Below are 11599 nucleotides of genomic sequence, written 5' to 3'. Positions count from 1 at the left end.
CATGTCTTCAGATACTCTAATTTTGGGGATAATATCTACATTTTAAAGAACTTCCAAAGGGAAATATCACATGATGTGGGATGTATACAAAAATGGATAACACTGTCAGTTGCTTAGTTTTAGAAACTTTTAAACTTCACAAACATTGATAACTACATATGTATCCATTATATACAAAGACTATACATTAACAGTAGAATGCATATTTCTTATGACACAAAGAAAACTATCTTTGGGGGGGGGAGATTTACACAGATGAGCTTATTTTAGTTGCAGTAATATTTGGCAAGAGATTAATGTTTAAGTCACAACATATACTGTGTTGAAATGGGAAAGATAGTTTAAACATAAGATTCCTTCGCACATTGTATGTGGTCGAAGGTTGGTTGACTACACCGCCGTGTTAAATATTCTTGTTTATTCTTCTGATAAGACCCAGACATGGTCCTCAGGCGGTAGACTTGAGGAGTGAGTGGTAAATTAGCTCGGGAATGAATTCCAATAACAACATCCATGGCTTGTGTTTTGTCTTTAGGATTACTGACCACAGAGAGTTTGTCATTAAAGGTGTCCTTATATACTTTGTTTGGAACATCTCTGTTTGGCCTTGGACATTGAGTCTGAGAGTCTAAGTGCAATCTGGTTGACTTCATATTTTGAACAGTTAAGCTAGTGGATGAGGGAAGTCTAGCAGCTGAACAGTTTTTGATAGCCTCTTTGTAGGATGGCGGCTTTCCAGGATTTTTCTGATCAACAAATCGAAACACCTCATCGGCTGAAAAGAAACGAGGCCTCAGTTGACATCCCACAGGCACTGGGTTGTAGCTGTTTGCACAGGTTCCCTGAATGATTCGACAGGAAAGCTGTCTCTCTCTCTTGGAGTCCTTTTTGAAACTGCCTCTTTGGAAACCAATTACGCTGCAACTTTGGGTTTTAGTTAGTTCCTTCTTGCGGGTCGCCACAGAAAATGACATTGAATGTTTTCTGAGCTCTTGGTTGGATGTGTTACTTCCAACAGACGTTTTGGTGGAGAAAGACTGGGGCCGAGTAAAAGCATTTTTCTTTGAGATGGAAGGCGATGTTAGTGGTGAGCTGGTGAAGACAGAAGAGTCAGAAGCTGGTGAGGAACTATCTAGTGAACTGTTGGAGGGTGTTCTAAACAAGGAACTGGTTGACGATTCTGAATACAAATGGCTTTTTATAGTTAGGTTTGGTGGCTTTTTATCCCTATGAAGGTTTGGCAGATATAGTTCCTTGGTGATTTGCTTTCTGAGCTCTTGACACTTCAGTCCCAGTTCCTTCCGTTGAACAAAGTTATCCTCACTTTTGGTTAGCTTCTGGCTTCTCATGTTGCCTTCTTGATAGGCCTGAGAAGAAAACATGTCTGGCTCAGAGTATCTCCTATTTAGTTGACTTGTGGATTTTTTAAAAGGAGTCAGTGAAGAGGCAGAGGCAGTCTGGCTTTGTGGGTGATGGTGCTGTAGCTCTGTCCTGCTCAGCCTACTGGCTGGCCCCTTGGCTTCTTGTACATGTTTGTCCTGGAAATCACTGGAACTGCAGTCTCCTGTGCTGTCATAGGCTGAATCATTTTGCTGGCTGGGAGACAGCATTTCTGTGGGAGGAACAGAAAATCTTAGGCTTTGGTTTGGAGCATGTAAACTCAGTCTTTATAAATAAGCATAAATAAGCCAATCATTAAAAACAACACTAAAATGCCTGTGTATTATGTATAGATAGTACTAGAGAAGAGGAGTGATACAGCTAAATTCTATCTGACTTCTAGATAGCCTGGAGAGACAAAATTTGAAGTTCTGATGGCCTTCCTGCAAATTGCAAGACAATACTCAACAGATTTACATCAACTGCCATGTAATAGGGTTAGAACTACCAGCAAATGCAAATTTAAAATAGGATTTCCTTCATATTCTCCAGTCTGAAAACACTGCTATTCTTATTGTCATTGTTGTGGTAGAAATGGCTGTCAAGTCACAACCAGGGCCGGCTCACCATCTAAGCGAACTAGGCATTCGCTTAGAGTGCCAAGCCCTGGATGGGGCGGTGGCCGGCCCTGGATGGGGTGCTGATCTCCCCCCCCCGCCAAAAGCCTGAATGAAGGCGCGGTCCGTTTTCTTCGCTTCCCGGGCAGCTGACGCGTCTCAGCACATCAGGAATGGATTTTGGAGGGGTGGCGGTGGCTGAAGGCAGCGGGGCAGGCAAGAGAGGCGTAGGGGCTGGAAGGAAGAGGCAAACCAGCCAGTCAGCTGCTGAGTTTCCTCCCAAGGAGCAGGCGTCTTTTAATTTCATGGCTGCCACACAAAACTGGCTCGGCTGGGCAGAGGGAGGAAGGGAGGCCAGAGGAGCGTGGAAGAAGCGACGCAGCAGCTCCCCTCAGAGACAGGAGAAAAACCCCATTGGCAGCAAGGCCGAACTCCCCCGGCCCGTTTCAGCGGCCTCTGAAGGCGCCCGGCCACCTTGCCTTTGCCCGGGGGTGTGGCCCGGCTTTGGGGGTTTCCAGCACCGGGAGGTGGTCATCCTTTAAAGGGAGAGAGGGAGGGAGGAGAGGGGAGGGAGGAGAGAGGGTTGGCCAGTTAGCACCTCAGAGCAGCGCCGCGTCTCTCTTACTCAGGCCGGAAAGGGAGGGCACGCAAGCAGCAGAAGAAGGGCTCTCTGGGGCACTCCGGGAGGTTGGCAACCCTGTAACTGGGGGGTGCAGGGGGGGCGCCAGAAGGTAGCCCCGCCTAGAGCGCAAAAACCCCTCAGGCCGGCCCTGGTCACAACTGATTCATGGCAACCCTGTAGGACTTTCAAAGCAAGAGAGGTTCAGAGGTGTTTTGCCATTGCCTCTGCTTAGTGACCCTGGACTTCATTGGTGGTCTCCCATCCAAACAGTAACCAGGGCTGACCCTGCTTAGCTTCTGAGATCAGACAAGTGTTACTTTTCATCAAAGCTTACATTGGGGGTTTCAGTACCACAGAGACAAGGCTGCAAGAATACTTCTGATTTTCCAAATTCTGGGGCTTCTTCCCCCTATAATCCCCCAATTTCCCATTCTATTATTCCTTGATCAGCTTCTTGGATAACATTCAACTCTTATCTAGGACCCCTTTTCTCTGCATTCACTTGGATAGCAAAGGAAGCACTAAACATGAGCTGCAGCCCCATTAGCAGATTTCAGGAACCTAAGTTACCTCCCTGTCTTTTCACTCTGATATCAGAGGAGCCTCAATGATTAACATCTGAGTTCCTCATGTGAGCTTGTGAGGTATCTGTGAAACATTTGGAAAGGTTCCAGCTTTGTGGCTTGTCAGTTATCAACAGTCACTTCCTGAGCAGTTAATATATGTCTAAATAAACTAGCGTTGCATGACTGAATCAAGGTTTTGGTATAGTTAGGGACTTCCAAAGAAATCCTAGCACAGTTGTTCATTTCTTCTTCCAAAAATGTGGTTAATCAAATACTGATCTAAACTCTTAAAAGACCCTTGATGAATATAGTATATCTATAGGCTACAGTACCTGACTTGTCCAGGGAATCGTCATCAGAGATACTGAATAGCAAAGAGCTGTCTTCTCCAAATATATCAGAACAATTATCAATCAGGAATTCCACCAGGGTCTTCACCTGTGCAAATCAAGCAAGTATATTTGTGTTATTTAGGCATTGGTCTCAGGATGTATAACAGTAGCACTATTATTAGTATAGACAGAATGTGGTTACTATAGTTTATGACCTTGCTTTTGTGCTGCACTGGCAGAGGCTGAGTGGTTTTATCATTTCCAGCTTCATGTACTGATTTCAGAAGTATGGACTGGATTCTGGCATTACAACTAGGGTTGCCATTTCCCCAGTGGGGCCAGGGGATCCCCTGATTTTTTTGGGGGGGGGAATCTGCCGTGGCCCAGCTGGCTGGCGGGAGAAGTTCCACCCTGGGAAGCCCCCTCCTGGAGCCTATGGCGCCAGCACGATGACATCCCCTGGGAGTGAATATAATGGCAAATGAGAGCTGATACCTAAGGCAAAATGTCGCGTTTCCAACATTGAGGGAAACACCCTAAGTTTTGGGCAAAACTTTGTAGTTTTGAAGCCTAAAAAGCCATCAAGTTTCGCCCGAAACCTAGAGCTTCACCTCCAACACTGGAAATGCAATGACGTCACTTCTGGGTGAAGTCATTGCGGCGCGTGCACCAAAAGAATTCAAGGAAAGATCAGGAGTCCCCCCGGCAGCAGCCCGGTAGGACCTGGCAACCCTAATTTTGGTGCTTTGGGGGGGGCATCAGTGGGAGGGCTTCTGGTGTCCTGGCCCCACTGGTGGACCTCTTGACGGCACCTGGTATTTTTGGCCATTGTGTGACAGTGTTGGACTGGATGGGCCACTGGCCTGATCCAGCATTGGCTTCTCTTATGTTCTTATTAATCACAACTGTTTTTTTAAAAAGCACCATGGTGCAATAGCTAATTTTTTCCTAGAACGGTTCAACTTACTGATTTAGGCCTCACAGTTTTGCAAAGTTTGTGCTCATATGGTTGTGGGTTTGAATATAATGGCAAATGAGAGCTGATACCTAAGGCAAAATGTACCATATGGGACAGAAATCTTTTCTTGGGACACCTTCATGTCCCACTTTTGAGCATCTAAAGGCATCTAACTGGTTGTTGCAGTGAAAACAATGGGCCTAAGCAGTTTCGTGATCTTCTGAACTATGCTGAGTCCATTACCCAGCTGACTTAGTGGATGGCTGTGCAGTTCAGGCTGATGTGGCTATCACAGTTTCAAAGGGCTGTGTGAGTAGGCCCTGTATGCTTGAATGTGTTACAGGCCCTGACTGAAAATATTTTCTTTCTGATTTTCTTTCCAATTCTGTGAGAGTAGCAGGGAATAAAACCAAGCAAACCTTATCAGTTAGTTCTTTCTCTGCTTCCAGTGGCAGATGTCGGTTGTGGCCTGGACTCAGTATGCTGGGCCCAACACAGATTGCAAGATTGTTGGAATCCATTTTGTTGACTGCTGAGTTTCGGCTAATGTGGTGTAGCACACAGAGCAGATGCTTGAGCAAAACAAGGTTAGGCTGAGGTAGTTTGCCTGCAACCCTATCAAAGTGAACAAAAGAAAAAGGAACAATCATCCTCAGAAAGTTCTGCTTTTTTTTTCCTTTTTAGTGAGTTTCAACTTTCAAGCCTCTAAAATGGAGAAATGTTTATTTTAAGCGGTTGCACAGAATTCCCATTCAAAAGTCCCTGAGCAATGGATGAATGTGTTTGAAACTGGTTAACCACAGACTACTGACAGGCACCCAGCAGTGTCATACGCCAAGTGTCATGTGTCAGTTTCAAAATCAATGGCCTAAAACAAGGTATATCAGCATATAACTGGAGATAAATTAAGCAACCCGTAGCCTGTGTCTGGTTCTCTTCAATTATGCAGACTTTTTGTTTATTCCATATAAATTAGAAATCCTAAATGGTTGGCTATTTCTTCCTCCACCCCAGTCTCAAAATGTGATTCAGAATTTCAGTAACCAATACAGCCAAAATTAAGTGCATTGTAAGACCCACTGACCTCAGTGGGGTTTAAAAATACTCAACTTTTGAATTCATGTGCCATGGCATTCCACACTCAAAACAATACAAATCTGTTCATTTCAGTGAAATGAGGGGACAAATGCACCACTGCTTAATAAGAGGCTTTACATTATTTTACAGCTTGATCCTAATCATGTTTACTCAGCACTAAGTCCCATTGAATTCAGTTGGTCTAACTTGCAAATAAGTATATTTAGGGGAGCAGCTTAATGTTATGTTAATTTTTCATTAGGCTTGCCTTTTTGTTTTGAAAATTTTCATCGGGATAGTATATGAAAATGTTTTTAAAAACTCTCTCTTGCATTCTTCCATACATTTTTGGAGCACACCTTTGCAAATCATGTCCCACAAGCTCCAGCCATTTCTTGTACTTGAAAAGGCATCTTCACTGTGTGATTTTAACTATCTGTCCCACAATGCCAATCAGATTTGTCCTTACTCTGCATGGGGGAAAAACAGAATGTCTATCCTTATTGCCTATGCCCTGTCTTATCAAATGGCTGTAATGGGGACATATTTCTTCCCTCAATAGCAGCCCTTCTTCCCTATGAACAGTTTCACACTCTTCACAAAGGGGTGAAAGAAAACAGAGAGTAAGTCTCACTGAACTCAACTGAGATTTTCTCAGTAAAAATGAAGGATGATACTATTAAGTTACAATTGTAAGCACACTTACTTAGTAGTAAATTCAGCTGAGGCCAGTAGAGTTTACAAATGGTAGTGAAGGAAATGTGGGAAGGCTATAATTCTAACTGCATACATTTAAAAATGATTTCCACTAAAATCAGTGGGACTTTTAAACAAGTGAGTATGTTTAACACTGGTGTCCCACGGTGCTATTATAATCTGGAGAGAAACAATAAGAAATATATGTAAAGGTGTAGTGCTTACTCTTTCATTGCATCCATTCTTTCACGATGGCTTGTTTTCTCCAGTGCTGTCACCCACTCATCATAAAGTTCAGATAATAACAATTTCTGGGGGATGTTTCGGAGGAAATCCTGCAGTAGAATAAGCTTAACATGAGCATGTAGGGATATTATAAGCAAAAAATTTCTTCCCATCATTTGGGAAATGGATAGCTATAGCAAGAAACCCAGTGAATATACCTTAAAAATCACTGCTAGCAGATGGACAGGTTCATTCTCTAAGACCACTTTTCCTCCAGTATTTAATTCTTCTTTCAGCTCCTTGCGTGCTTTCTCATTGGCAGCTTTTCGGAATATCCCTTCAGTAGAAGGCCCTTTCAGGTAGAGAATTGTAAGGATGTCCTGCAAGTAATATAACAAGAACAAAAGAATGGTTACATTTTAGAAAATCTACGTTTGAGTCCGGTTGCACTTTAGAGACCACCATGATTTTCAGGGAATAAGGTTTTGAGAGTCAAAGCTCGCTGATTAATGGTGTCTTGACTCTTGAAAGCTTATACCCCAAAATCTTGTTGCTGCCCAAGGTGCTACTGGACTCCAATCTAAATCTTCTACAGCAGACCAACACTACCATGTGAAACTGTAAATTTAGAAAGAAACACAGAGAACTTAACACAGTATAATATAATTTAATTGTTTGACTTTCAACTATGTTTGTAAAATAGGACACTAACTACTAGACCAGCATTTCCCACCCTTTAAGTCCTGTCACAGAAGTGGATAGCCAAAGTCTATGAAGTGGGTCCCAGTCTTTTGCAGTTTTATCGATTTGGGCTTGCTCTGCTTGTAGAAGTGGATCAGTATACCTAGTAAATTTGAACTTGTGGGTCACTGTACCAGAAAGGTTGGGAACCACTTTACTGGATTTTGTTTCCAGTAAGAATGTTTGATTTTCCCATTTCCTTACATCTAAAATACCAGGAGGAGGAGGAGGAGAGTTGGATTTATACCCTACTCTTCTCTCAGCATCTCAGAGTGGCTTACAACCTCCTTCCCTTCCTCTTCCCACAACAGACACCCTGTGTGGTAGGTGGGGCTGAGAGAGCTCTGAGCGCACTGGGTTACCGCTCTGAGAGAACTGTGACTGACCCAAGGTCACCCAGCTGGTTGCATGTGGAGGAGTGCGGAATCAAACTTGGTTCTCCAGATTTGAGTCCGCCATTCTTAACCACTACACCACACTGGCACTGCACCAAAGAGAGAGTTGCTGAATGCCAGCTCTTCTTCAGCCTGCTCCTTTCAATTTGAGCTGCATGCCAGAGACAAGCCTACAGGATTGTGTGCCCCATTCTGTGATGGGCCAACCTCTGGGCGGGCCACAAGGAAGTGATTGAGATCTGACTAACAGCCAGTGCTGGGTTAAATTGGCCCGGATCATCCTTGCTCCCCCCTTTTCACCCAAGCACAAATGGCTCCCCCAGCCCCATGGCTGGGAGCCTGTCTTCTTTGCTTGCTGCTTTTCAGACCAGCATGCTCAATTTTCCCGCTCCTTTTCCCTTTCTCTCAATGCTTTTTCAGATCTTGCCTCAAGTATACTTAATCTGTTTGTAAATCAGAAAGTGTGAACCAGTTTTATGCAGCATAAAGATATGGAAATGTATAATAGAGCTTGAATTTCTTTGGCACAAAACCGGATTGATTTTGTCGGAGAATATGAACATCCCCAACTGAACTTCTTGTGGACTGTGAGGAACAAATAAGTCTCAATTCCAGTGTTGTTTAGCTTTGTGATTATTTTCATAACAAGAAGGGGAGAACTGCACCTGTAGAAAGTGACAACAACATCCTACAGTTTGCTCACCAGTATTGGTTTGGGGAGCATGTCCTCTTCACTGCAGACCATTGACAATGGCTGATCAAACAGAGAAGGTTTCAGGTTGCCTTCCAGGTGTCCCAGGGTCTCTGATCCAGTGAAGGTTCGTCTTAGTACAAATGGCCAAGATATCACTTTCTTTCTTTTCTTGTTACTGTCTGTTATCAAAAAAGGAAGCAAGAACAGCATCTAACCAGTGGGTCATGTCAACATCAGAGTGCTACTGCACAATAGAGTTTAGTAAAATTACAGGCACACATTAAGCTAACACAACCTTGTAAAATGGAATTAAGAAACAGATTTTGTTAGGCAGAATTCCTGGTTCTCAGGTTTATTAAATGATACAATTAAAAACTCACCAGTCGGATGACATAGCCCATCTTCACCATCGCATGGTGCCAGCAGCTGACATTTCTTGATATCAGCCTGGAAGAAACAAAGATCGTTCACAAAGGAGCCACTTAAAGATTAATCTAGTTAGCATGTATCTATGCAGTTCATGGCTATAAGAAACCTGTGACATGTCTCTGTTCTCAAAAACGAGGAAATAAAGCTAAAGCTAACTTTCCACCCCTAACTGGGTGGAAAGGGTTAGGATTAGATTCATTTTTAAATGTTAATCTACAACATGATACAACTGTAAGGATGCCAAAAAAGAAGCACAACTATAAGGATGCCAAAAAAGAAGCATTTGTCTCCTAAATCACCTCAGTCTACAACCTTTGTGATTATCAACACACTTTTTGAATTCAGTTTTTAAATATCTCATATAATTTTAAAATTTACTCTCGGATATTAGTGAGTCCCCCACCATATCCCTTCCCCCATATGAACTACATGCCTGCAGGACCTCCCCCCAGCCCCTGTTGGCCTCCTTTCCATACAACCAACAGCATTTTAGGGCACATCCTGGTCTGTGTCCATTATTTATATGTATCCCCCAAAGATGCCAAAGGCGATGATATTTCGGGGGGCAGCCGTGTTGGTCTCCAGTAGAACAGCTAGATTCAAGTCCAGTAAGACCTTAAGAGACCAACAAGACTTTTGGGGTGGAGAGTCAATGCTCCCTCGAGGAGACAAATAATAAGGAATTTAGGTCCAGAGGTAAGTGAACACAAATCTTCTTTTCCTAAGATATGCTAACCCACAGGAATCTCATTCAGAGGGGAGGCTTGTGGTGTTTGCTCTGAAGATGGAAAGTTGCCGGGAAAGGATCCCACCTGTGAGCACCTCAGGGATCATGCCACTGTTGCTTGAACCTATGTTTTTTCACTTAGAAATGAAGTAGATCACAGCCTGATCCTGTTGTATGTTCTATCATGCTCTTGTAGCATTGTTTTCATTTTTTGTAATTCCATTTTCTGCATTGCTTGACATAGCATCTTTGTTCTGTTTTTTTGCATTTTTGTAATTTTTATAAGCCTAGCCCTATTGCATTGTTTATGAGATCTCTCCTGCTGTTTGATTACCATGTTCTATATAGCATGTAATCTACCTTGAGTCTCAAGTAGAAAATTGGTAAATAAATATGAAAGTATAAATAAATAATAAAAGCAAATAAATAATGATGGGCTGACCACCACTGTACGCATCCCCCCCCCATCATTTTTTTCCCCTGGCTGCGGGTCTGAAACTTCTAACATAAGCCTCAGCACTGCAGCTCTTTGTATCCTAGCCACAGATCAATGTAAGGCTGTGATCAGCTTCCTGTCTGTACAACATTATGAAATGAATCTCATTGACTAATGAGACTTTGGAGTGAAGCTGTTTAGGCATTAATCATTAGCAGGGCTATTTTTGGGCAGGAACGCACAGGAGCGGAGTTCCGGCTGGCTCCCGAGTTGGCCACGCCCGGCAGGAACTCATTAGCATGATAGGCCACATCCAACAGCAGAAACTCTTTAGGATTGACTATAATAGAGGTTTGTGGCCTAACATGCAAAGGAGTTCCTGCTACAAAAAAAGCCCTGGGTTTTGACAACAGACAAGGTAAACAGAATAAGAAGCTAAAGGTGGGTGTGGCTGGATGACCAGACTTCTGATAACATGGGGGTGTGGCCTAATCTGCTAATGAGCTGTGCTGTCAGGGGTGTGGCCTAATAGGCTAATGAGTTTCTGCTGTTGGGTGTGGCCTATTATGCTAATGAGTTCCTGTTGGGCTTTTTCTACAAAAAGAGCCCTGCTATTAGTAAGATACAGCCCATTGAGCAAATCATGATTCACCACAGCACATCCCATTCATTTTTCTGGAACTTCTGTGGTAGCAAGGGCACTATGCAGCTCACTCCAAAAGAACCCTCTTACAAAATCATTCCCAAGTAGCTGGAGTGTGGATTGCAATAGGACACTCTTTACGGTACTGGTAGTACCGTCCTTAGAACAGTTTCCTAAAAGTAAGCCCCAGTATACAGACTTGACTAAGATTCTGAGTAAACCTGATTATGATTGATTTTTGAAAATTTGGCATTCAGGTTTTACATGATTTATGACTATACTTTGAAATAATATTTCAGCACAGTAGCTAATCAAGGAACAAGCTCAGGACTACACATTCTATGTTAGGTGCATAACAACAATGGCAAGGAAGAACAACCATGATCACGCTCAAGCTCCTCCATCAGCTGAGATCAGTAGAAACACTCCTGACTGTGATTTTACAAAGGCAGAGCTAGCTTGGCATAAATTCAGAGAGAGAGAGGATCGGAAAATGATTTGAACTTTATTTACCTCTGATTGGCACGCAATCCATGTCTCCATATCACTTGCATTTAAGGGTTTTGGCTACAAAAACAAAACAAAGGCAGGTTATACTGAAAACCTGTTCACTTATATATGTTAAAATATTTATCGTAGGGTTTAGATAGAAGTATATCTGGAAAAGGACACTCACTGTGTTGGAGCTACCTAGCACCTTCATCAGGAACTTAGTGATGGAACTTTACTGATTTTTTTCTCCCTTGATGGTTTCTCGTGTTTGCCTGTTTAGAATTGAGAGGCAAATATTAGCAATGTCCACCCAAGCATTTCTACTTCTTGCTGCAACCCCAAGGTGTCAATCTGCAAAAAGTTAAGACTGATATAGCCCAGGCTTCACTTCCTTTTGTGTACATAATTATTTGTTTGATCTGGCTTCACCTCCTGTCAAACAGCCCTCCTGGAAAAATACGACGACTACATAACAGAGGCAAAAGTGAAGATACACTAAGGAGGGCAATGTCCCTTTCAAACCACCTTCAGCTCTCTAGAAAACAATCTTCTGTCACCAGAAGTCAAAA

At 43.0% G+C, this 11599-nt stretch overlaps 1 protein-coding gene across 1 annotated transcript; it reads right to left on the bottom strand.

Annotated features, from left to right (window-relative positions):
- Positions 1 to 241: 241 nt before the first annotated feature.
- TAGAP (T-cell activation RhoGTPase activating protein) lies at positions 242 to 11297 on the bottom strand. Its single transcript, XM_015406790.1, has 9 exons — positions 11215 to 11297; positions 11052 to 11105; positions 8684 to 8750; positions 8313 to 8482; positions 6692 to 6853; positions 6474 to 6583; positions 4895 to 5090; positions 3518 to 3623; positions 242 to 1612 (listed from the first exon to the last, which is right to left on the bottom strand). Exons 1-9 carry the CDS (start codon positions 11239 to 11241, stop codon positions 342 to 344), a joined length of 2163 nt encoding a protein of 720 aa, XP_015262276.1. The 5' UTR covers positions 11242 to 11297; the 3' UTR covers positions 242 to 341.
- Positions 11298 to 11599: the final 302 nt, after the last annotated feature.

The sequence above is a fragment of the Gekko japonicus genome, unplaced genomic scaffold (genome assembly GCF_001447785.1).
Source record: "Gekko japonicus isolate JY-2015 unplaced genomic scaffold, Gekko_japonicus_V1.1 scaffold655, whole genome shotgun sequence".
Taxonomy (NCBI): Eukaryota; Metazoa; Chordata; class Lepidosauria; order Squamata; family Gekkonidae; genus Gekko; species Gekko japonicus.
The sequence above is the reverse complement of the archived record's forward strand: the minus strand, read 5'-3'. Positions and strand labels throughout refer to the sequence as shown.